Source organism: Panthera onca, chromosome F1 (genome assembly GCF_046562875.1).
Source record: "Panthera onca isolate mPanOnc1 chromosome F1, mPanOnc1 haplotype 2, whole genome shotgun sequence".
In the NCBI taxonomy this organism is placed as follows: domain Eukaryota; kingdom Metazoa; phylum Chordata; class Mammalia; order Carnivora; family Felidae; genus Panthera; species Panthera onca.
The window spans coordinates 71266642-71292752 of NC_138355.1; the positions used below are offsets into that span (position 1 = coordinate 71266642).

The 26111-nt window shown below is 59.5% G+C and overlaps 2 protein-coding genes across 4 annotated transcripts in view; both read right to left on the reverse strand.

Annotated features, from left to right (window-relative positions):
- IL6R (interleukin 6 receptor) overlaps positions 1–25501 on the reverse strand; it is a 43081-nt gene extending 17580 nt beyond the window's left edge. The window contains exons 1-6 of one of the 3 annotated variants that reach the window (XM_060644781.3): positions 25302–25501; positions 11012–11260; positions 10076–10199; positions 8284–8465; positions 7879–8045; positions 7286–7427 (exon numbers count right to left, since the gene is read on the reverse strand). In XM_060644781.3, the coding sequence (XP_060500764.1) occupies positions 7286–7427; positions 7879–8045; positions 8284–8465; positions 10076–10199; positions 11012–11260; positions 25302–25386 (949 nt within the window). In that variant the 5' untranslated portion in view covers positions 25387–25501. Of the gene's footprint in view, positions 1–7285; positions 7428–7878; positions 8046–8283; positions 8466–10075; positions 10200–11011; positions 11261–20106; positions 20609–24460; positions 24648–25301 lie in introns of those variants that run through there. The other 2 variants (XM_081791993.1, XM_078441340.2) reach the window with 2 other exon arrangements.
- LOC132686832 (uncharacterized) lies at positions 17951–20100 on the reverse strand. Its single transcript, XM_060644783.2, has 2 exons — positions 19658–20100; positions 17951–19453 (listed from the first exon to the last, which is right to left on the reverse strand). Exons 1-2 carry the CDS (start codon positions 19683–19685, stop codon positions 18492–18494), a joined length of 990 nt encoding a protein of 329 aa, XP_060500766.2. The 5' UTR covers positions 19686–20100; the 3' UTR covers positions 17951–18491.
- Positions 25502–26111: the final 610 nt, after the last annotated feature.

Genomic DNA, 26111 nt, shown 5'->3' on the forward strand with positions numbered 1-26111 from the left:
ATTCTGTGTCTCCTTCTGTCTCTGCCCCTCCCCTGCTCACACACTCTCTCTCAAAAATGAATAAACATTAAAATAAATAAATAGATAGATAGATAGATAAATAAATAAAAACTGGCCTCAAGATTGGGAACAAAGAACGTAACAAGTCCTGGGGGCGGGGGTTGCCTGGCTGGCTCAGTGGGTTAAGCGTCCAACTCTTGATTTCAGCTCAGATCTCTCAGATCTCTCAGTTCGTGAGTTCGAGCCCCACATCAGGCTGTGTGCTGGCAGCTCAGAGCCTGCTTGGGATTCTCTCTCTCCGTCCCTCCCGTGCACTCTCTCAAAATAAATAAAGAAACTTTGTAAAAATTTTTTACAAAATCATAACAAGTCCTGGGGATGTGACGCACAGTACAGCGACCACAGTGAACAGTGCCCACATTGCTTATTTGAAAGTTGCCGAGACTGGATCTTAGAAGTTCCCATCACAAGAAACAGACTGTCTGTAATTATGTGTGATGACGGACAGACAGTGTGATCGTCATTCAGCAACATATACAAATACCAAGTCATTAAGTTGGACATCTGAAACTAATACGACATGATATGTCAATTATATCTCAATAAAACCGGGGAGGTGCAGAGAACATACATTTTTTTCTAAGAAAATATTTTTAAATCGCATATTATGACCAGTTAAGGGCAGGGCTCAGGGGTAGGAGTACAGAGAGCGAAACAAGTGGGCCAAGAATAAAAAGCGGAAAAAGAAAAAAGGAGGCCGAGGTTGCAGAGAGGTGAGGGGACAGGGACAGGGGGAGGAACCACAGAGCCAGACGCCCGCAGGAAGGGGGCCAGGGGACAGCTGTCTGCAGGGCCACCCACTCTGGGCTCAGTCCCTGCTTCCCACCTGCCTACACAGGCCACAAACCACCAACCAGAAAGTCAATCACTGCTCCTCCCGTGGTGCAAACACCAAAGCCCTCACGGAGGCGCTGACAGTCCCCTGCGGCCGGGCCCCAAGCACCCCTGGGTGGTCTGCAGAGAGCCCCCTAGTCTGAGGCCACAGGAGAAAACCTCGGGGGAGCAGCTTGGCTGCCGAAGCGTCTCACCCCTTCTTTATGACACGATGGAAAATGGCAATATGGCAACAGCTACATTTTACTTAACTATTCGCATCCTTACTGAGCAAAATTAAAAGTTGGCAACCACAGGGCGCCTGGGGGGCTCAGTCAGTTGAGTATCCAACTTCAGCTCAGGTCATGATCTCGCAGTTTGTGGGTTCAAGCCCCGCATCAGGCTCTGTGCTGACGGCTCAGAGCCCGGAGCCTGGTTCGGATTCTGTGTCTCCCCCTCTCTCTGCCCCTCCCCTGCTCACACTCTGTCTCTGTCTCTGTCTCTCTCAAAAATGAATGAACCTCTAAAAGTTGGCAACCTTATATGGCCCTAAAGCTCTCTTCAGAAATGTCACAGCCGGTGGAGGCCCAGCGCGCAGGAGTGAGTGCACCGGGCAGCGTGCAGGCAGGGCTCACCGGTGCGGCCCCCCCGGGTGGTGGGACACACGTGTGCAGGTGCCTGGGGCCGCTGGACCGGGGAGGCGAGTGAGCGGCCAGGCGTGGGGGTCAGCTGGCGGCCGCCCTGGGAGGCCCCTCGGGGCACAGCCTCTGCAGAAACCTGTGCCCGACGGGCTCCTGAACCCCGGCCGTTCCCACCTGGGCTCGGGGAGGCCCCCAGCTCCGGCCTCGGGACACCCCAAGGGCTCCTGTGCCCGCAAGCCCCGGCACCCGCCCGGGGCCAGGCCGCACGTGGGGAGCATGCTGGGGGAGCGGGTCCGAAGGGCTGCCCAGGCCCCCGCCCCACACTCGCTCTGCAAAGGGGCTCGCTCGATGCCACCCTGTCGGGGCCGCGGGAGGAGGGGCCTGGAGGGCGGCCTCCCGCTCGAGAGGGGCTGACCGCCGCCTGCGAGAGTTGTCAGGGGACACTTGGCCTCCCGGAGCAGCTCGGGGGGGTGGGGGGGATCCAAGCCGCACGGGCCCTCTCCACCCTGCACCAGCCCCCCCTGCCTGGAACAGGCCTTCCGGCACCTGCCTCATCCCAAGCCACCTTGTGCAGGTGCTGGACCTTCTGCTCGCTGCACGGCCGGCCTGCTGTCCCCTTCTCTGTGGGGACAGTCCCACACACCCTCCAGGACACGACACAACCCCTCCCCCCACCCCCGTGAAGCTTCCCCGGCTCTGTCTGGGCCACGGCCCCACAACGCCCCGTGTGCGGAAGGACGTCTCCTCTCCGGCCTCGTGCAGACTTTCACCAGGGCTCTCGGTCCCGGCCGGCCTGGCGGCCGCACAAGACAGCCACCGGACCTCCAGGCTCCGACACGCCGGGACAGGAGACAGTACGTGCCCGGCCATGAGCAGACAGGCAAAGCGACACTGGGCGTGCTCATCGACACCCGCCTGCCCTGCGGGACCCGGGCACAGAGCACCGAGCAGGGCAGCCGGGACCCACGCGCACAGAGGACACGCCGGGTGCACGCGTTGGCTCCCCGACCCACGCGGGTGTGACGGCACCGGAAGCCGGGACGGACTGGCAGAAAGTACGTCACCAGGAGCATTTCGGAAAACAGGCTGCAGCTCGTTTTACAGACGACTCCCCGAAGGGAACGAGACGCACCACAGCGTCCCCACTTTCCACACGGCCCGGCCGAGGCTCTGACGGGTCACCAGCCCTGACTCCGCGCTCCGCCGTGCTCCCCACGACCCCCGCGTCCCCCAGAGGTCAGCACCCCCAGGCCGAGGCCAGGGGGCAGGCGCGGCCTGCACGCGGGGGTCCTGCGCTTGGGGAGCGCCCTGATGCCAGGGCACAGACAAGCCCAACAGCCCTGGGACTGTGCTGGCGGTGGGGCGCTAACCCTCACGCCCACGGCGCTCCCTGGTGTCCAGCCCAAACCCCCTGGCTCTGCCCTCCACAGCGGGGGACCAGCTGGCTGTCTCTCGGCATCTTTACCGCTGGGGCTCTGGAGACCCCCCGAAACCACACACGCACAGGACGGGGTCTCCGCGCTTCCGAGGCTGATGCGAGAAGCAGCCAGGCGCGGTGTGTGAGCCCCACACTCGCTCCAGCCACAGGAACGACAGCGAAAACGTCAGAGGCTGTCCTCAGGGCTGGCGCTGCCTCTGTGGGGATGGGGTCAGTCATTTAAAGAGGGACATCCGCCAGTGAGACCCGGTGCAGGAAAAGGCAGCCAGACGGGGAGCCCCGCGGGTCGGGCCGGCTGCACCACAGCCTGGAAAGAGAAAGGCAGGCGGATGCGGGGCCGGAGGCCCACAGAGCAGACCAGCCGACGGGCTCGGGTTACCCCGGGGGGCAGTGCTGGGTTGACACGAGGAAGAACTTTCTTCTTGAACAGACACTCCTCCAAAGAAGATGCACCCGTGGCCAGAAGCACACAGAAAGTTGCTCAACACCACTAATCATTACGGAAAAGCAAATCAAAACCACAGTACTGCCTCACGGCAGTGGGACGGCGAGTCTCAAAACAAACAAACAAACAAAACCAGAAAATAACAAGTATCATGAGGATGTGAAGAAACTGGAACCCTGTTCGTTGCTGATAAGAACGCAAAACGGTGCGGGGGCGCCTGGGTGGCTTAGGTGAGCAGTTGAGCGTCTGACTCTTGATTTCGGCTCAGGCCACGATCTCACGGTTTGTGGGTTCGAGCCCCGTGTCGGGCTCTGCACTGACAGTGTGGAGCCTGCGTGGGATTCTCTCTCTCCCCGTCTGCCCCTCCGCTGCTTGCACCTGCACACACGCTCTCTCTCAAAATAAACTTAAAGAAAGAAGAATGCTGGGGCGCCTGGGTGGCTCAGTCGGTTAAGTGGCCGACTTCGGCTCAGGTCACGATCTCGAAGTCCGTGAGTTCGAGCCCCGCGTCAGGCTCTGTGCTGACAGCTCAGAGCCTGGAGCCTGTTTCAGATTCTGTGTTTCCCTCTCTCTCTGCCCCTCCCCTGTTCATGCTCTGTCTCTCTCTGTCTCAAAAATAAATAAACGTTAAAAAAAAAAATTAAAAAAAAAAGAGAGAAGAATGTAAAATGGTGCAGCCACTGTGGAAAACAGCCCGATAGTTCCTCAAAGAATTAAAAATAGAGCTACTATGTGATTCAGCAATTCCACTTCTGGGTCTGTACTCAACAGAACGGGAAGCAGGGGACCGAACAGATACATACACATCGTGTTCACAGCAGCATTTTTCACAACAGAGATAAGGTGGAAGGAACCCAAGGGCCCGACCACAGAGGAGCAGTTATGCAAGACGTGGTGTCTTCACACGATGGAATATTATTCAGCCTCAAACAGGAAGGAGATTCTGACACGTGTTACACAGATGAACTCGACGCTACGGCAACAGGCCAGTCACGGGGACAGCCGCGGGGTGTCCACTTATATGAGGCCCGGCAGCAGCGAAACGCACAGAGGCGACGGCGACACCAGGGGCGGGGGCGGGGGCGCTGTTTAACGGGGACAGGGTTTCAGTTTCGCAGGATGAAGAGTTCTGGGACACGGATGGCGTGGCAGCCGCACAGCGGTGTGGACGTGGGGACGTACTTTCATTTTAATACACTTACAAACGGTTACCATGTAAATTTTAAGTTATGTGTACAAATTGCACCACGATTAAGCATTTCTAAAGAGAAAGAACTTTCCAACGAAGCAATCTCTTGGAGCCGTTTGCGACCATCTGGATCCAGGGGTTGAGCGAAGAGGTGTGCGCCCAAAGCATTTCCCGCACACGAGGCTGCGCGCAGCTCTCTCCCCTCGCAAAGGCTCCGGGGCCCCGGTCAGGTTCAGCAGTCAGAAGAGGAGCGTGTTTGGGCTCCAAGTGTGTACAAACCGAACCATGGACAGGTCACCACAATCTAGCCTGAGGGACGTCCCCATGGATTTAAACGGTCCCCCTAAGTAAGAGAGAGGGCTCGGGCCTCCCTCCCCACCCGAGTCCTTGCGGGAAATAGGCTTTGGGAAGAGGGTCCGGCAGAAACCTGCCTGCTGCCCCTGACGGACGGGTGACGGGAAAAGGGCCGGCGAAGATCTGAGCCTGCACCGGACGTTAAGCGCATCCAACTAGGAAGAGCCCACGGCAACTCGTCCGGCTCCCCCGGGACACGAGAGGCACGGGCCTCATGTGGCAAAGCAGGGGGGAAGGGGGAACGCCGCGTCTCTTCCGGGGGAAGAACACCAACCTCTGTGTGCGAGCCTTCCCCCCGGGGCTGCAGTGCGAGGACGTGCCAGCCAGGTGGGGCTGGGCAATCGCTTTTTTCCCCTCATTTCTACCTTTTCCTCTTTATCCACATGTCTTCCCTTTTTTGTTTTACTTGCCTGGCATTTAAGAACAACTCATTTGTTTCGATGGTGCTTCTGGGGTAACGAGAGCTCAGCCTGAAGCCCGTGTGGAAGCCGTTCTATAATGGAAACACTGCAAACAATGGAGTGGGCTGCTGCAGTGGGTAGTGAGCTCTCCACCTCTGGAAGCATTCAACCAGAGGCTGGACAGCCTCTCCACGCACTGCGATCTGAGAAGTTCCTGCGCTGGCTCTGGGTCTGCTGAATCCTAACCGTTCACAGCAAGGAATCAAGATGTCTCAAGACATCTCAAATCGTTTCCTCAGGAAAAAGGCAAGGCCGCTGTGTTGGCCTGCTGCTCGGAGTTCGGGAGGCACCAGCAGAACGAGGAGCATCAGGCCAAGCAGCTTCCTCTGCAAAAGCAGGACTGGAGATGGCAAGTGGGGGACACGGGCCACTGTTCCCAGAAGCCTGGTTTGCTTCTTCGCCGTGAGAGCGTACTAACTTGATGAAAATTTCGGAAGTAAAGACAAGACACTGGGGGCACCTGGGTGGCCCGGTGGTTGAGCGTCCAACTCTTGATCTCGGCTCAGGTCGTGATCCCAGTGTCATGAGTTCCAGCCCCACGTCCTGCTCTGTACTGATAGTGTGGAGCCTGCTTCCGAGTCTGTGTCTCCCTCTCTCTGCTTGTCCCCGACTCTCTCTCTCTCTCAAAAGAAATAAACACTTAAAAAAACATTAACCATGCAGTTACCACACAATACATTTCCAAAAGTATTTAATGTGAGAATGCTCACAGTATTCTCCCCCCCACTCACACACATATTTAAGGAAAGGAAAGAAACCTATGAAAATGTTCTCTCTCACTGGTTTTCTCTAGGTGGCAAAAATACTGATGATAATTTTTCTCATATTTTTGCAGAATTTTTCATGTTCTATCACAACCACAGTAATTTCAATCATTCCCCAAAGGCAATTATTTTTACCTGTAACATCTTTTTTTTTAATGTTTGTTTATTTTTTTTTTAACGTTTATTTATTTTATTTTCTTTTTTTTTTTTTAATTTTTTTTTTTTTTTAACGTTTATTTATTTTTGAGACAAAGAGAGACAGAGCATGAATGGGGGAGGGTCAGAGAGAGAGGGAGACACAGAATCGGAAGCAGGCTCCAGGCTCTGAGCCGTCAGCACAGAGCCCGACGCGGGGCTCGAACTCATGGACCGTGAGATCATGACCTGAGCCGAAGTCAGACGCTTAACTGACCAAGCCACCCAGGCGCCCCAACGTTTATTTATTTTTGAGAGAGAGGGAGACAGAGCATGAATGGGGAGGGTCCAAGAGAGGGAGGCACAGAATCTGAAACGGGCTCCAGGCTCTGGGCTGTCAGCACAGAGCCCGACGCGGGGCTCAAACCCACAAACTGTGAGGTCATGACCTGAGCCGAAGTGGGACACTTAACCGACTGAGCCACCCAGGTGCCCCCTAATGTTGGTTTATTTTTAAGAGGGAGGGAGAGAGACAAAGCATGAGCTGGGGAGGGGCGGAGAGAGAGGGAGGCACAGAATCTGAAACGGGCTCCAGGCTCTGAGCTGTCAGCACACAGCCCGACGCGGGGCTCGAACCCACGGACCGCGAGATCACGACCTGGGCCGAAGTCGGTCGCTCAACTGACTGAGCCACCCAGGCGCCCCTGCCTTTAACATCTTTTTAAAACTAGGAAATATTAGTAACTGTGGTTCACTAAATACAGCTACAGATTCTCCGAGGCGCCCCAGCTGTGGAGCGATCCCCCCCCTCCCCCGGCACCGCTCGCGTCCCAGTGGCCGCAGGACAGCAGCACGCGTCGCCAGGGACCCACAGGCAGCACAGGAGAGGCCGGGCTGGCCTCTCTCTGAAGGCGCTGCTGTTTCAGCCCTGGTTTTGGGCTGACTTTGCTAAGACCGGGGTACCCGCCCAAACCCCACTCGGTACCTGTCCACGGGGCACCCGCGGCCTCCGGGCTCCACGCGCTCCAGGAGCCGTGCCCAAACTCCTCCCGGGCCCGGACCTGCACCCTGTGCCTCGCGCCTCTCCAGGCGTCGTGGATGATGCAGTGATGCTGGAGCTCCTTGACCTGGGGTGGGGGGAGGGGGCTCGGGTCGGCGGCTCCCCGGGGACAGCGTGCCCTCGGCGCCCCGCGCCCCAGCTGCACCATCTCGGGCCCCGTGAGCCACTTGGCCGCACCGTCACCCCTGCGGCCCAGAGTGGGCCGGGCCCCCCGCCCCTGCAGGCGGAAGCTGTATGTCGCGCCCACAGAAGCCCGCCTGTCACACCCGCGGCACACCTGCCTCCCCGGGTCACACTCATCCTCCCACACAGAGCCTCGAAGAGGAGGGCCCCGTGCCATCATTCCTGCCTGACAGACGGGACGACGGAGGCTCAGAACGGTTCGGGGACTCACCCACAGCCACTCGGGCGGCGACTCACAAAGCAGGACCCGGAGCCGCGTTATTCTTTCCAGAACCTTCCCACTGCCCCCGAGGACCCAGCGCCCTTCTCCGTCCAGAAGTCGAAGGAGAACTTACCATCCACGTTGTGAACGTCTTCGACCGCTCCGCCCGGTATCGGAGCTCAAACTGCAGCCTGTAGAAGTAGGAGTTCCAGGACGGGGGGTCCCGCCAGGTGACCCTGAGCCAGCGGGGGTTTCCGGGCACAGCAGTGACGGTGACATTGACAGGCGGGTCAGGCTGCACTGTGGGGAAAGAGCAGGCACGCTCGAGCCGAGCCGGGGAGCGGGCAGGACCCCAGCCCAGCCCCCTCTCCCTCCCCCCTCCCCCAGCCCCCTTCCCCTCTGGCAAGTAAGGGCCCAGAGGCACCAGCTCAGCAGACCCCACAGCCAGCCCCTCCCTGCCCCCCACGAAGTCTCGAGGGGCCCTCGGTCAGAGGGGACAGAGGCAGCTGAGGGCGGGGGTCCCAAAGAGCCTACTCACGGATTCCGTAGCCCTCAAACGTTTGGGGATGGCTGGACTTGCTCCCAGCAGCGTTGCTGACGCACAGGGACACCACGTACAAGGAGTTGTCCCCCTCGGGGACTGCCAACTGGCAGGAGAAGGTCTGCGGCCCCGGAAAGTACTGGCACGGCTCCTCCGAGTGTCCCATGGGGCTGGTCCCGCTGCACACAGGACACGCAGCCTCACCACCAGCTCCTGTCCCTTCTGGGAGGGGGGTGGGCAGCCGGACACACCGCCTCCTGCAGGCCGAGTGCTCTTGACCCTTCCCCCCCTCCCCCTCCCCTCAGGGGACCAGGACAGCCTTCAAAGTCAGGTCAGTGCAGGGATCAAGGCCAGGCCCGATCACGATCACTATCACCATCACGAGGAGGGAGAGAGTTTCTGGCAGGCTGACGAAATATTCACATATTCGAGGTGAGTCAGATTGGGGCCTACCTGGCTCGGAGGCCTGAGACTTCCCCACTTACGACATGTGTGGGCATGCAAGGCCCCAGCAGCCACTCGCCCTGCCTCAGGGGGACAGATCACTGCTGATTCAGGTTTAGACCCCGGGCCCAGGGCAAATTCTCTCCTTCTGGGAAACCTGCTCCTGCGTTCCCAGTGGGAGTCATCGCCTCTTTCCCTCCAACACCATCCTACCTCCATCCGGGGTGGGGGTGGGGGGGTGGGGGGGTGGGGGGGGTGGGGGGGTGGGGCTCTAGTAAGCGCCTAGCCCAAGGCTCTTGCTGACCTCACCCAGCGCTCGAGGGAAGGACCGGGGAGACAGAACAGGGGGTGAGGGTGTCCCCACGTGCACGTGCCTCTTCCCAGGGGCCCGTGTGATCCCCCCAGGCGCAGGGCCCTGTGGCGGCTCCCCCCCGCCTCGGTCAATTCAGGAGGGGGCCCAGGTGCCAGCAGCTGCTGGAGGGAAGCATGAGCCCCCACACAAAGTCCGGCAGCTCAAGCGTCACCTGGGTCAGTCCTCTGCCCAGAGCAGGCTGCGCACAAACACCTGCCAGGCCCCAAACTGTCACCCGAACGACCCGGCTGTAGGTTCCAGATGGTCCCGATTCTCCCCATGGGCGGCGGTGCCTCTGCAGACAGGCATCTACACAGCTCTACGTGGAGCCCGAAGCATTAATATTAGCACGCGACACTCTGCAGACAGACCCGGCAGAGACCGGTCCCCCGGTGCAGTCACTGCTTGGGTTTCCTGACGCTCTGAAAACTCAGCTCAGACTCCCTTGCAAACGCCCGGAGCAAGGGCTGAGGCTCTGGGACCGAGAGGGACTACCCAGAGGGTCATCTTCCACCTCCTGCCCCAGCCCCGCTCCCCCAGGCCCCAGCCTGCTCCTCTCCAGGCCTTTCTAGTGGAAGGAGCCTGATAAAGGCTCCCAGTCAAGGCGGATAAGGAGCCGGAGCCGATAAGGAGCTCTCCTGGCATTGGGACATCTCTCCCTGGGGGCAACGCCCAAGATCTGGCATTTTGAATAAAACCAGACAGGCTGGGATGTGATTCCTAGGAGAGCAACTACCAGCAAGATGGCCTCAAACAAGTTAATCAGTCTCTCAACTCAGCTCCTCCGTCTGCTAAACAAGGAAAATGACCCCCGCTGGTGGCGTGGCCCCGCCCCGGCCAGTCCCCGCTCCCTCCTCCCCACCCAAAGGATGACTTTGCATTGACGGCATCGGTGTCTGGGAACTGCTGGCCGCCAGTGCCCCCCGCGGGGCTGCTGGGGGGGGGGGGGGGCGCAATGAGGATGCAGACACACACCCCGACCCAGATACTCACAACTTCCTCACCAGAAGCGTGGCCCTGGTCGTCCCGGAGGGGGGGCTCCGAGGACCCCACTCACAGGCCACCTTGCTGAGGGGGCTCTTCCGGAAGCAGGTGATCTGGGGCTCCTCGGGAGGGGCTGGAGGGAAAGGGTGGCCAGTGTGAGGGGGGCACGGCCCTGAGGCCAAACAGCCCCCCCCATACACTCACTCATTCAATCTCTGCAACAACTCCAAGCAAGTAAAAAATTAACCACATTTGGGGCGCCCGGGTGGCTCAGTCGGGTGAAGTGTCTGACTTCAGCTCAGGTTATGACCTTGGATCTCGCCGTTTGTGACTTCGAGCCCCGCGTCGGGCTCTGTGCTGACAGCTCAGAGCCTGGAGCCTGCTTCGGATTCTGTGTCTCCCTCTCTCTCTGCTTCTCCCTCGCTCATTCTCTCTCTCTCTCTCCCAAAAATAAATAAATATTAAAAAAAAAAATTAAAAAGGGGCGCCTGAGTGGCTCAGTTGGTTGAGCGTCTGACTTCAGCTCAGGTCATGATCTCACGGTTTGTGGGTTCGAGCCCCACGTCGGGCTCTGTGCTGACAGCCTGGAGCCTGGAGCCTGCTTTGGAGTCTGTCTCTCTCTCTCTCTCTCTCTCTCTGCCTCTCTCTCTCTCTCTCTCTCTCTCAAATAAATAAAAAACATTAAAAAAATTTAAAAAATTAACCACATTTGCCAGCGAGGACACGGAGGGGACAGAGGTTAAGCCGTGAAGGAGGAGCTGTCAACCAGGTCTCGGCCTCGGGCAGCAGGGTGGGGTCCCTGTCAGCCACGCGCCCCCACCTACGAGGAGCCTCCTCCAGTCTCAGTGCTGGCAGATGTCAGCGGGTCTTCCCCTGTAGGTGTCGGGCCAAAGAAATAACAGCAGTCGAAAGGGACAGCCGGGGCGCTCTGAGCACACAACTGACCTTCCACCAGCAAAGGCACAGTTCCAGCCAGGCGGCCGTCGCGGTAACAGGAGTAGTTTCCAGAGTCGCTGAGCTGCACCGACCTCAGAAGAAGCCTCCCTCCCACGTCAGCACCGCGTTCCTGCTGTGAGCCTGGGACCCGATTCCTCAGCAGCCAGTGAACCGTGGCACTGTCTCCAGTCTCCTCGCCCGGGCAGGTCAGGGTCACGTTGGCCCCAGGCCGGGCGGTCACCACATCACTCAGCACCTCTGGGCACATAGAGGACACCCCGTAAGCCCACAGCAACCAGGAAGGACTCTGCTTCTGACACGAGAAGCCACAGGAGTCAGAACTGCCCACCTGTTGAGACCGCCCGCCGGCCGGCCCCCCGGGCCACAGCTACCTCGGCCCAATTAGGGCAACGGCCTCCCACCCCCCCACCCCCGAAGCCGCCCCGGCCCCCAACTCCTTCGATTAGAAAACCCATCGAGGCTTGGTGTTGTCCCCGCGTGAGTCCCCAGCGTGAGGCGCACAGGGACTTCTGCCTCCTGGTCCCCCACCCCCCCACTCCCCACGCGACTTCCTGTGTCAGGTCTCAGCCTGACTATCCCCTCCCTGAGGCCGTCCCTCAGCCCCCAGCTGGACTAGGCCCCCCGGCTGCTGTCTCCCTCACGCTATCTCCCATCCCACACTGAGGGCGGCGGGTCCTTTCCAGGGTTTTCTATGTCGCAGCGTGGCTCTCGACTTTCTCACGTGCAGCGCTGGGTCATTTGCCCAAGACTCCCCCCGAGAGGTACTCGGACGTGTCACACGTGTCCTTTTGCTTCAGGACTGAACACACAGTCCAGTGTGTTTAAGCCGAAGGTCCCCTGATGGGCATGTCCGGTCCACATGATGACTTGCACGTGCGCCCGAATGAGGTTATGCTTAGAAGACCAGACCCACCCAACACTTTTTTTTTTAAGACTTACTTCATTTTTAAGTAATCTCTACACCAAAGTGGGGCTTGAACTCATGGCCCTGAGATCAAGGGTCACATGCTCCAACCAGGCAGCCAAGTTCATTTTTTTTATTTTTAAGATTTTCTTTTTACCACTCGACACTTTTGATCACCACATCCAGTTCTACTTTTCCGTTTTCCACCGACAACGCGGCTCTAGGGATAAAACTTCACACGGACGTCAAGCTCACGCACAAATCGCCAGCACCGTGGGAAGGAGGACGAGACCCTGCCACGCGGACTGCCTGCTGGTGTGCGTGGTGCTTACAGCACCCTACAGACGGGAGGCCGCATGCGGGTCCAGGTGGAGGTCAGGGGCTCACGCTTTCACTGGCACCTTCACAGGACACTGTCCCCATCCCCAACCATGACTGCGAGACAGTGAGCTCCCGCTAGCACTCATCAAAGAACTTGGTAGGTGCTTAGTAAACGCTTAATGTAGGGTGCCTGCGAGGCACCCTCGGGCACAGGGGCTCCACACAGAAAGCACCCCCCCCCACCCCGTGCTGCGTTCCCACCGTGCCCCGGGAAGCCCCATGCTGGGCAGCGGGGAGCCTGGCACAACCAGGAGACGCTGTGGAGCCGGAGGGAGCCCCCTTCTGCACTTGCCGGCTCTGGGGGTCACCTCCCCCCACCCCGCCCACGGAAGCTCCTGCCGCGTGTGGGACCAGCCTGAACGACGGGCTGTTCCTTCCCCGCTCGCTCTAACAATGGCAAAGCACTGGCAAGCTCAGAGAAATAGCAAATAAATAGGCTTTTCTTCTCGTCCACAAAAACAGAGCTCTGGGAGCAGCATGAGGGCCTCCCTCTGACAAGGAGCTTGAGTAATGGTTTTCTGAATCTTTAAAACTGAGTCACTGTTTTTTTTTTTTTTTTTTTAATGAGGGTGATTAATTATAAACCAGCTATTGGCAACTATTGCTTGTTCCAGTCCTTCTTCAAAAGATGTCTCTTCTAGGGGCACGTGGCTGGCTCAGTAGGTACAGCCTGCGACTCTTGATCTCAAGGTCATGGGTTCAAGCCCCACGCTGGGCAGAGCCTACTGAAAAAAAACTGTGCAAGGTACATTTCTTGCAAAACCTGTGAACAGCACTGTGTTAACTGTGCTTCTGAAAGCAGTACGCACTGGACAGACAGACAGACAAGAAAGACCAACAGGAAACAAACATGCTGAAGCCAACCCAGCCCCCCACTCAGCCCCACGCCTGACGAGGCTCTGAGCCGGGCCGTGGCACCGCGTGGCCGAGCGGGAGCCTCGGGGCCCCTGGCCTCCTGCCACGTCCGCCCAGCCCTCCAGAGGCTGAGACTAGAGTGATCTCCTCCCGTCTTCCTCTACTTTGGGGATTTTCTACGAGCCGCGTCACTCTCAGAATGAACGTGTACAGGTACTTAAGACAAAGAAGCTACATAGCCTGGGTCTGTCCAAGTCATTCAGCCTCAGGAGGAGGGAAGGTGGGGCAGAGAACAAGGGGACAGGGGACAGGAAAGGGTGACAGTAGGCTCCTTCAGGTGGGGGAGAGTGCATTCCCCCGCCCTCGGGCCCAGTGCTCCCTCACTGCCCTGGGGCCCTCAGCCCCGCTGGCCCCAACCCCTGGGCCACTCAAGGTCATGGTCCCTCCCCGCGTGCCTCTGTTTGTCTGCTCCCTGAAGCAGCCAGGAACCCCCCCTCCCAAAGCAAGTCTCCCTGAGAGGGAAGGGCCAAAGGAAAGAGACACAGCAGGTGAGCAGAGTGCCCCCGAGAGTCCCTTCTTGTTCAGTCGCTCCCCCCGCCCCCCGGCGATGGGGCGCCAGGCGGAGCTGACCCTGCGCACCGACACTGAACAGGCAGCACCCCTGTAGCACCTGCCAGCTGTGTGGGGCCAGGGCCCGCCCTCCTGAAGAACTCAGGATGGTTGTGCCCGTCCTGTGCCAGGTCACAAGTGCTCAGGGAGCACTAACAGCAAACACCTACTATGCACCAAGCCTCCTCTTTGTCCACACTGCCATCCTCGAACCCCACACAAAACCCTGCAGGGAACCTACAACGGCCTGTAATACAGGCCGCCCTGACATAAACATCAGGATGTGTGGAGGGATCCAGGGAGGGGACACTGAGTGGGGGGGGGGGGGGGGTCTGACCATCTGACCAGTGGAGCCGCAGGGAGGGGCATCCCATCAGGACGCAACAGCTGGAAAAGGCACCAAACAGAAAGGCCACAGAGGGCAGCAGCGGGGGTCCTCAGGGGCCGAGACAGAAGCCAGGAGAGCGGGAGACTCCAGCCCCAGCCCCTGACGGGAGCCAGCCCTATCTTTCCTTCTGTGTATCCTCCAATCACCTGGAGAACAAACCAGCTGTCCCCCCGTCCCCTCCGGCTCCACCAGGACGTGCCATAGAGTCAGGGGAGGGGAGGCGGGCAGTCCAGGGCCGGGAGCTTTCTTCCTTCTTCCCACAGCTAGTGTCAGACGCACAACGGCACCCTGCTCCCCAGCTTCCTGTGAAGGAAAGGGTCCCACAGAGGCCGCAAGACGTCACCGGGGCCCAATATCTGAAGAGTATCCGCTCCCGAAAACAAGCTCCAACATCTCCTCCCCGAATGCCAGGCACTTGTGGGCCGACAGGGGCAGCCCGGCGTGGAGGGGACAGGAGGCCCGAGCCCATCCCCGGTCTCATCAACGATTCACAGGCCCCGGCCAAGCCCCAGTCTCTGTCTGTGAAGTCTGAAGGTCCCTCTCTACTGCCCCCACTCCTGCCTCTGGCATCTTGCCACGTGGGGTCGTCAGCTCTGGGAGGTCAGGAAGCACGTCTATTATCTGTCTCAGCTTGAAAACACACAATTGACAGATTTATTATTTAATACTTGATGACTTTGCTTTGGACAGGGATGTAGCCGGACCCCTGTGCCCTGAGACAAATGCTTGTCTTCCCCCCGCGAAGCCCTAAGGGAGGGGGTCCACAGCCTCCCTGCCTCCCCTTCCTCAAGAGGAAGAGAGCTGAGGCCCTATAGCCCCACGCAAGCCCACTCCCCGGGGCACTGGAGCCCCCTTGGGGGTGGGGGGCTCTACGGCACAGCTCCGGGAAGCGGGGAGGAGCCCCATTCCAGACCTAAGGTCAGGTGCCAGAAACCGAAACAGCTTTGCTGTTTTTCTACTTTTTTTTCCCTCCTCAAGTAAACTTGCAAATGTCAATAATCAGAAAAACATGCCCACGGAGATAAATTTCTCAACTCTGTTGCAGCTCGCGGCCGCTCTTGCCAGCAAAAACAGGCTCGCTTCCCCGCCCCACTTATGCAAGCGGTGAACCAGTGAACCGGCTCCCCAGCGCACGGCCGCGGAGGACCCAGGCTTAGTGCACGCCTGCGAATCCCACCCCCGCTTTCTGAGCAGGGACTCGGGTCTGGCTGACCAGCCGGCTGGCACCACAGGACGGACTCCAGCCTCTCCGGCTGCCGAGGCCCAGGGTCTCAGAAGGGGTCACGGAGAAACCAGGTCCCTTCTCGGCAATAACGGCCTTGAACTGGAAGGGAGTGGCTGCTGCGAAGTCTCCAGAGGAACGTGGGTACCTGTGTCCAGAAGCGGGATTCAGTCCCGGGGAGCCCAGAGGACGTCCCCAGCGCTCTCCGTCTACCAGCTGGAACACACGTCCTGCTCTCCACGTGACAATCGTACCGCTCACCACCGATCGTGAGCTCAGCGGCTCGCCCACGAGCCCGCTGCTCCTCGCGATCACCTCGCTGGGAAGGCAAAGCCCGTCCCATATCACGGCTGAGGTGACACAAGTTCAGGGGAGTTCAGGAACTTGCCCAACTCGCACAGCTATCAAGGGCAGTAGTCTGCATCGGCTCCAGGTATCTGGCCACGCGTCTCTCTCCCCCGGGCGGGGGCCTCTCTGGGCTCCCCCCGGCTCCCCCTTCTCCGGGCTGCCTGCCAACCGTCTCTCCCCACTCTTCCCGTGCCTTTCCACCCATCACGGAGGCTGGTGGAGGGGAGCCCTGGGTGTGAGGGACCTGAGGGCAGCAGGCCCCCTCGGCAGAGCCCCCCACCGGAGCAGTAGGTCCAGGGCTCTTACAGGAGTCAGGGGCCAAGCACCCTGACTGTCCCCCGGGGCAGCAGCTTGTGAGACCCTCCACGCACACACACACACGCACACACGCACACACACTCCTGCTCTCACAGGGCACCCACTCACAGGCCTAAACTCCCCGGGACGCAGGGAGAGGCCAGCCACCTTCTCTAGCTCAGCCCCCAACCCCGTCTCTTCCCCTGCCCGCGGCCGCACCCCTCCTCTCTCGTTTGTGGTGCTGTACCTGCTTGTATTTGCCTTGTATCTGGCAGAGCCGTGTGTACCTTGGCTCCGCACGGTGACCACGCCCTGCGCGGGGAGAGGAGGCTCCTCAGGACCCACACAAAGGTGCTGCTGGATGCCTGGCCCGCGGACCAGCACCCGGACCAAGTCCTCCAGAGACAAGCCCAGGACCCTGCCCCGGCGGCCTCGGAGGGAATGTGCTGGCCCTGCCCAGGTCTGGCCCGGTCACCTCTGAGAGATTAGCACCCAATTAGAGGAAAAGATACGGAAGGGCCGCCCCTCAGGCCAACGGGGGCCAGGTGCCCACGGGCGGCAGCATGGGGGGGACTGGACCCTGCCCTCCGCCCCCCCAGTCGTGTCCACCCCTCGCCGGCCCGGAGCACAGCCAGTCCTGTCTCCGAACTCGGCCGGCTCGCGGAGGGCACCACCAGGCGCCCCCAAACGCTGCCCACCGCCCTGTGGAACTAACGGTTTGAGGCGCCACAGCATGGTGGGGGAGGGGGGGGCCTGGTCGTGTCTGCTCCTCGTCTGAGGGGCAACCGCAGGGGCACGCCATCTGTGACAATTCCCCAAGCTGCAGGTTTACGCTGAGCACACTGGTCTGTGCGTGAGGCACGGCCACGCACATTTTAATGAAGGCCCCAAGTCAGCTCCCAAGGTCCCACCGCTGCCTGAGCCCGGGCCTACAGCCCCTCCCCACGCGGGCGCGCACACGCACCACGCACCTGCACGCACACACACGCCTGCACGCACACGCACCCGTGAGCCACAGCGATCGGTCCAGCTTGCCCCGCGTCCCCAAGAAGGAGGCGGTTCCGAACCGGCAGCAGGCAGCCGCAAAGCCAGGAAGGACCCTGGCCCCCCAGCCCCGCCATGCGCTGAGACAGGAGGACTCGGCATCGTGAATGGCAGTGCTCCCTACACCCATCTCCAGATTCCACGTGACCCTAATAAAAATACCAAGAGGAACGTTTTGGACTGGACGCACGGATTCTAGAGGTCAAGGGCAGCCAGAACGATTCTGAGGAAGTGGAGGGAGGAGATGGGCATCAGCCCACCACACCTGCAAGTCACAGTTGTGAGAGCAGCAGGCACCGGCACTAACAGACTGAAGCATGCAAAAGACTAGAAATGGTTCAGAAATAACGACCCCAAACAGCTTAGTCTGCACTAACGAACTGCACACCCTAAAATGGCTAGGATGAGGGGCACCTGGGCACCTCAGTTGGTTAAGACTCCAGCTCTTGATTTTGGCTCAGGTCATGATCTCACGGTCATGTGATGGAGCCTCACATGGGGCTCTGCACTGACAGCACAGGGTCTGCTTAGGATTCTCTCTCTCTCCCTCTCCCCGGCTCACACTCTCTCTCTCAAAATAAATAAATAAACTTGAAAAAATAAAATGGCTAAAATGATAGATTTTATGTGTACTTTATAATTTTAATTTTTTTTTAACGTTTATTTATTTTTGAGACAGAGAGAGACAGAGCGTGAACGGGGGAGGGTCAGAGAGAGGGAGACACAGAATCTGAAACAGGCTCCAGGCTCTGAGCTGTCAGCACAGAGCCCGACGCGGGGCTCGAACTCATGGACCGCGAGATCATGACCCGAGCCGAAGTCGGCCTCTTAACCGACCGAGCCACCCAGGCACCCCAAATTTTATGTGTACTTTACCACAATTTTTAAAAAGTAGTTCATGGGGCGCTGGATGGCTCAGTCGGTTGAGCGTCTGACTTCAGCTCAGCTCTTCGGCTCAGGTCATGACCTCACAGTTCCTGAGTTCGAGCCCCGTGCCGGGCTCTGTGCTGACGGCTCGGAGCCTGGGGCCTGCTTCGGATTCTGCGTCTCCCTCTCTCTCTGCCCCTCCCCCACTCACACTCTGTCTCTCTCTCTCTCAAAAATAAACATTAAAAAAATTTTTTAAAGTAGGATACAAAACCTAGACATCGTAAAAGAGATTGGTAAATCTAACTACAGTAAAAATAATCTGCACGGCAAACACCATCTCCCCCCAAAAAGTCAAAAGACAAATGACAAACTGGAGAAAAATATTCATAACTCACATCATAAAGTCCTTAATATATGAAGAGCTCCCATAAACACTAAAAGACCAACAGCCCAATGAACGCGAACACACAGTTCACAGAAACAGACGAGGCAAACGTCTCTCAAACAAGAAAACACCTGTACAGTCTCACTCAGATAAAGTGAACGCGAATTAATTCCACACAGACACCATTTTCCACGGAGCAACCAGCTCGACAAGACACTTGGCAAAGGTGCAGGGGTCACAGCCCTTCTCCCCTCGCTGCTGGGGGTGGCTTCTATCCTCTCTCCGAGTTACGAACGTACACGCCCCGGGACCGCGTTCGCCCCGGGAGGAGTCTGCCCCGAGTGTGGACACGCCTGCACCAGGAGGGGCGGGGCTCGTCCCCTGCAGCCCTGCAGACAGCAGCACAGCGAGGCCAGCGTAAGCAGGGGCCCGTGAGGGGGACCCGGCAGATCCACACAGTGAAACACCGCAACGCTCACGAGGAAGTTCTTTGTCTGAACTCTCTCCCAGTCCGCTGGGTGCGGGCTCGGGGGCCAAGCCCCAGCCCCGGCCGTCACTCACAGCCATGAGCCTCCTCTCAGCCTCTCCATAAAATGGAAACATACGAACACCTCCTTCAATGGCCGCGTCGAGGGTCACACTAGACGGCTGCGGTGAGAACCTCAGCGCTATTTTCCAGATGCACCTGACGTCTCCGGAAACGCAAGCAGTCGTAAGGGCTACACCCGCTGCCGGAGCGTCTCTCCCCTTTTCCGCGGCAGAGTCCTGCCGTGGCCTCCCGTCCTCCCAGCCGGGTGCGCTCTCAGGGCCAGCGACACCCATCAAGCCCCGCTTCCCGGTGAGGAGTCTCGTCCGCCTCGGCTTCAGGTGCCCTGCCCCGAGTGGGCGGCGGCAGAGGGCCCGGACCACCGGCCCCACGCAGACCAGCTGCCTCTCTTCGGGAAAGCTCGCCGGTAGGGACCACGCTTGCAACGGCGTGGGAGAAAGTGACGCGAACGCCCACGAGGGAGGGGGCGCTGTGCACCCCTCAGTCAGTGAGAGGAGGCAACAGGACCCTCCCTCTGGGCCACAGCGCGCTGTGTCCGCCACACCCACGGCATGGTGTTGCCGAGTCTCCGACGAGGATGCTGTGAAGAGAAGGTGACCTTGGCATCCTTGCACTTCGGGGGCGGGCGGGGGTGGAATCGGCAACACACACGATTTAGTGCCAAGAGCAGGGTTCGGAGTCTCGCCTGCCACTTCCCTGCTGTGTGAGCTCGGGCAGGCTGCTAACCTCTCTGAGCCCTATTTCCTCCCACCCACTCAAGGATACTGCTTCAGCAGCTTCTCACCTCTGTCCACTTTTGGTCTGTGCCGCATCACTCCCGTGAGCACGCAAGCGGGCAGACAGTCCGGTCATCTTTCCAGAAATCGTTTTGCTGGATCCCACTCGTCCGGCTAAGGCACACTCCATTTCTTCACCCCCTTTACAGCCAACCTCCTCAAAAGAGGAGCCTCCGCCCGCGGTGCTGTTTCCCCACTCCCGTCCGCTCGTGAACCCACTCCAGGCTTTCCGCCTCCTCCCGAGTGCACTACTGTCCCTGCCGCCGCCCTCACGGGGCTTCCAACTCTCCTGGCTGCCTCTGACCTCACTGCTCTCACCTCCCGGGTCCCCTCCTCTGCCAGCCTCACACGCTCGGCCGGCCGGGCCTCTCCTCTCCAGCTACACTCGCCCCGCGTGAGGCCGGCCACTCTCAAGGCTGGGTAGAACACGCGCTTTTACAGACTCCCACATTCACACCTCGAGCCCGGTCCTCGTGCCCAGACCGCAGGTTCCTGCGTCCCATCTCATCGACGAACGTCATCGGTTGTCTGATAGACATCTCCATTCCAGCGCGTCCAAAACCGACCTCCGGATCTCCCCTCCAACGAAACGTGCCGTCCTACGGCCCACCCCACGTGCTCCAGGGGTCCAACCCCGGGGTCCAGCGCCTTTGGCTGCCGTGAGGGGTGGAACCGCGCGCACCTGTCTGTGTAACCGTCACTGTAACACATTCGGAGGAGAGACCGAAGGATGCTTCTCAGGAAGGGCACTTGGGAGCTGGAGGGAAACCGAGAGCAGGTGCGGGGGAGGCAGCCTGGACGCAGGGCCTCGGGGCCCCAGAGCAGAGCCAGCAGAGGGCAGCTGAGAGCGGGGGGGCCTGCTAGGGGCAGAGACGTCAAGCCTGGACCCGGCACCACCTGGCACCACCTGGCCCTGCCCGGGGCTGCAGAGCTCTCTGGATCTCGAGCCCAGAGAGGAAAGCACACAGGTTAATCATCCACAGGAAGCTCCTGGGGCTTGGCCGGGGTGGGGGGGGCCGGGGAGGGGGGACCGGGGGGGGGGGGTGCTGAGAGCTAAAAGCCTTCCTCCATCACTCCAGGCCTCCAGGTTCTCTTCTAAAGACTCCTGCCACGATGGCAGTTAATGATGCGACATTTAGCACTTCCTGTCCAGCTAGTGTCCCCAGGGAGCCCTCTGCTCCAGGCCCTCAGGATCAGAGAGCATCACAGCGCTAAAGAGGACGGACTTTCCCTGCCAAACTGGTGTCTAAGGGATCCCTGAATGCTTTCGTATTCCCTTCAGGCCCTCATCCAAATATCCTCTCCGTGAGAACTTCCCTGGCCTTCCCTCAGAAAGGTCCACGCTATAGGCCCCTATATCTACACACAGTTCCAACCCCCTCTTACTCTTCCTCCTTGGCCCTAGTAACCATCATATTATGTATTAAGCTCACATCTCCATAGGATGAAGCCCCAGTGAGCCAGGATTTTTGTCTGTTTTGCTCATTTTAGCATCCACAATTCTGAGAGCAGCATCTGGAACAGACGAGGAGCTCAAAACACTTTTTTCAAGGGGCGCCTGGGGGGGCTCAGTCGGCTGAGCATCTGACTCCTGGTTTCGTTCAGCTCAGGTCGTGATCTCACGGTTCATGAGATCAGCCCCACGTCGGGCTCTGCGCTGACAGTTCAGAGCCTGCTTGGGATTCCCCCCCCCCCCCTCTCTCTCTGCCCCTTCCCTGCTCTCAAAATAAGTAAACATTTTTTAAAATCTTTAAAAATACTTTTCTCAAATGTGTGCATTATTAGCTATATATTCTTCAGCACTTGCTCTGCACGATGGACTGTTCTATACACTCTGCATAATATCTTCTTTCCTCTTTAGCTGGTACAATTATTTCTATTTTCTAGATGAGAACAGTGAGTCTCCAAGAGGCAAATTCACTCACACAAACTCACATCATCTCTACACGGCAGGACTGGGCAGAGATCTGTCCCAAAACCTGAACCATCCCCGGTGACGATGGGCTGTGTTCAGGCGGAGAAGAGAAGGTCCAGAGAGGGGTAAAGGAAGAAGCAGCAGGAAGGGTCCGGAAGAAACTGTCTCGTGCTCTACAGCAGCAGCACGTCCCGCAGAACTTTCTGCCGTGACGGACGTGCTCTGTGTGCAAGACGTCAGCCACTACTCACAGGTACCACAGAGCACCTGACACGTAGCTAGTCCAACAAAGGAACTACATTGTGTGTTATCTTGTTTTTGTTTTTGTTTTTTTGGTGGGGGGGAGGGGAAGCAAGCGCACACACGAGCGGGGGAGAGGAGCACAGGGAGAGAGCGAGTGGAGCTTGGTCCCAGGACCCTGGGGTCATGACCTGAGGCAAAATCAAGAGTTGGCAAAAACAGAAACAAAAAGAACCAAAAAAAGACTCGGACACTCAACTGACTGAGCCACCCAGGCACCCCAAGGAACTACATTTTTAACTTGACTCCATTGTAATTCATTAATTCAGTTTATTTTTTTATGTTTATTTATTTTTGAAAGAGAGAGGGACAGAGCGTGAGCAGGGGAGGGGCAGAGAGAGAGGGAGACAGAGAATCGGAAGCAGGCTCTAGGCTCCCAGCTGTCAGCACAGAGCCCGACACAGGGTTCAAACCCACGAACTTCGAAATCATGACCTGAGCCTAAGTCAGATACTCAGCTCAACCAACTGAGCCCTCAGGCAGCTTCAGTGTAACTGATGTAAATATAAATAGACACACCTGGTAAGTGGCTGCAGGACAGGGGAAGGAGGGGAGAGGGGAAGGGGATGCATATCTACAGCAGTGAGCTCCCCGCCCCGGGCTGCTCCCGGTTTGGTTTACCCACCTGCACCTGCTGCCTGGGGTCCCCTCGCCCCTCAAGGAGCTTCCTCTCTGCACCTTCCCCCACACCAGACAATCTGTCTTTGGGAAGTTGGTACCAAAGGCCTTTAGGCAGCTGGATTTTCTCAGCCTCTCTCTGGGATTTACATTTGGCCATTTTCAAGCTCCTTTTAGGGTGGAGTCTGGGTAGCTGGTCCCACACAGGCCCCACAGGGCTTTACGCGGACTCAGCGCCTGCTGCGACGAATAAACAAGGGCAGAGGGAAAGCGGGGAGAGATTTCTGGCAATGAGAAGCCTGGCTTCAGCTCCTCAAGCACACCCTTCCGTGGGTCATCCTCAGACCCGCGACTCACAAACAGTATGGGTTGGAAAGGACTCTTCCCGAGCCTCACTTCCAGATACTTCTCTTCAGTAAATCTAGGGTGGGGAACGGGACTTGGCCAGCTCACGTGCACGCGCGCGCACGCACACACACACACACACACACCAATTCTGATGCAACTAGCCCCAGTGCTACCCTTCTGAGAAATACTGATTCAGGGTGAGGCTGGGAACGGGGGGACACCGGGGGCAGGAAGAAGGCGCCCTAAAGGGGAGTTCAGCAGTTGAGAAAGGACTTTTGAGAGACTTCGAGTTGTACGTGCTTGTTTTGTGTGCCAGCTCGCTCTGCAGAAGGCGGAAGGAACCTGAGTCACCCGTGTCCAGGCCTTCCACGCCCAACAACACCTGAGTCCCCGCCTGTCTGGGCCCCAAGTTCACCTGAGCGGTCCCGTGGGCTCCGGGCTCAGGCTCGCGCGGGCAGCGCTGGCTGGCGGGGGAAGCACGCCTCCTGGCCACAAGAGCCCCAGCCTGGAGAAGCAGCGGGGTTCCCCCTCTAACTCAGCTCCCTCCAGCCTCTGCTGCCCCCTCACTTCCCCAAAGCCAGCGCTTCTCAGCCATCTGCTGTGCGCTTCCTGTACAGTGTCTTTATTTCTCCTCTCCAGCTCGCGGGCTGTGTGGGTGTGGGAGGAGAGCTGGGTATTTTCTACTTCTCGGCATTTTCCTTCTGAGCTGCGCTTTCACTTCCTCCCCCAATTCTCAGTTCTGCCTTTCGTGGGCCGCCCAGGCCTGGAGACCACCTCGCCCGTCCCTCTGGAGCACCAGGGGATAGAGACCCACTGCAGTGGGCGGCCCTTTGCCATGCCCAGCGGCCAGGCCACTTAGGAGCCAGAGGGCACAGAAACCGCAGCAGGAAGCTTCCCGGGGCAGGTGTCCTGGGGTGCGAGGAGCCAGACGCAGGCAGGCCGGGGAACCTCGCTCCCTCCCGGGGGTGGGGGGAGAGTGTGGCCTCGACCCTGCCTGGCACACCTCTGGCACCACAGCAGACAAACCCAGGCCTCACTCCCCTTCCCTGGCCCCTCCTGCCCCCGTCCTCAGCCAGCAGGCAGGGCTCTCAGCTCAGCTCAGGCAGAGGACTAGCTCTACTGTTGGGAATCTCGGGCCCGCCTCCACCAAGGGCCTGACCGCATCCCATCCCAGCCTCTCTGAGCCTGTGTCCACTTTGGAACGAAGTACATCATATATATGTATGTGATGTATATATATATATGCGTATGATGTATATGTATGTATGTATATGTGTATGATGTATATATATACATATGATGTATATATATATATACACACACACACACACACACACATATATATACACGTGTATATATATGTAAATATATATTTACATTTAGTTATTTTTGAGAGACAGAGAGAGAGCACAAGTGGGGGAGTAGTAGAGACAGAAGGAGACACAGAATCCAAAGCAGGCTCCAGGCTCCGAGCTGTCAGCACAGAGCTGGACGCGGGGCTCGAACTCACAAACCATGAGATCATGACCCGATCCCAAGTCAGATGCTTAACCGACTGAGCCACCCAGGAATCCCAGGAACCAAGTATATTTTAGATCCAGCAGAGAACCAGAACACATGTGGAAGGTACCTGAAGCCTCGGTCAGCAGTGGCTGCCACCTGCAGGGCTTCCCAGTGTGTGCTGAGAAGGGGGACCCCTCCATTCTCCTCTGTGCGGCACAAGGGGCACCACCGTCCAGAAAGCAAAGCGCTCACCCCCCTATAGCTTCTGGAGTCCCCTCTCCCAGCAGAGAGACGGTTGGGCTGAGGATGTCTGCCCAGGACAGGACCCACCTGCTCCCAGAAACCTGCAAGCCGCTCCTCAAAGAGGCCCCCATACCCGAAAAGAAGCCTCTGGAGAAGCGGTGGCCGGAGAGCCCGGACACAGCTGGGCGCGTGGCCAGAACCCATGGACGGGCTTGGCTGCCAGGGGCCGATTACAGGCAACAGGAGCAAAAGTGTCCGCTGCCCTCTGCCCCGCCCCTCCTGTCCTCTGGCCAGGGAGCCCAGCGTGCGCCAGCCCCAAGGCTCCCGACTCCCCTCCCGGGCCAACCTCCCCACCGGGGTTAAATTCCCTGGCCGGGGGCCGCGGGAGGTGCCAGCCCCCTCGCAGTCGGGGCTGTGACACACACACACACACACACACACGCGTGCACCCGGGGCCGAGGCGGAGGGGGAAGGGCCAGCGACGCGGCCCCCAAAGCCAACGCCGAGAGCGGCGCCGGTGCCCCGGCCGCCCCCGCGGGAATGCGCCCCCCTGGGCCTCCGCCGCCCCCCGCCCCGCGTCAAGACCCCCGAGGGCGCAGAGAAGGAGGTTCGAGACGCGGCCCCCCGACCACACGCCAAGTCGGCGGCCACGGAAGAGGGGTGCCGCCCCCTCCCCCCGCCGGCCGCCCCCGCCCCCGCCCTCCAGGTGCGCGCGAAGACCTTACCCGGCGCGGGACAGCCCCCGGGGGTCAGGGCGGCCCCTGGCGCGGCCAGCAGGGCGGTGAGCAGCGCGCAGCGCAGGGCCAGCATGCTTCCTCCGCGGCTGACGCGCCGAGGTCCCGGGGCGGCGGGGCCGGGCGGCCGGGCGGCCGGGCGGCGGGGCGGGGCGGGCCGGGGCGGGGCGCGCGGTGGGGCGGGCTCAGGCCCCGAGCGCGGCCGCCGTCCCCCGGGTCCCCGCGCTCTCCCGGCCCGGGCTCCGCGGCAGCGTGACTTCCCGCTCGCACATGACTCAGCCGCCGACCGTGCCGGCCGCGAAGGAAAGCCCTGGCGGAGCGGGAGCGGGAGCGTCCCCGCCGGCCCGGGGCGCTGTTGCGAAAGCCGAGCGCGCGCGCCGCCCGTCGGGGAGCCTCTTCCGGCCGCGAGCGCCGCACCTGGGCCGCGAGCGCCTCGCCTGGGCCGCGGGCGCCGCCCCAACCTCCCCGGGGCCCCCTGTCGCGCGCGGTTTCGACTTTTGGTGAGGAGACCGGGATGGGACTTTGCCGTGAAAGGAGCACCTGGACGAGGCGAAGGGACTGAGCGTGCCGGTGATGCCGTTTCACGGCCCCCGGGGGGGGGGGGGCCCTTGGAATCACCTGGGGAGCCCTCATAACCACCCTCAGAGATTCCGATTTGACGGATCTGGGATGAGGCTTGGGCAACCGAAACCTGCATTCTCTTACTGCCTCCTCCCGCCCCGAGCGTGCATTCCGGGGTTTGGAGGCAAGCACAGCAGCCCCGGTCCCGTGCAGACCTCCCCCTACTGTTTCTGCCACTGC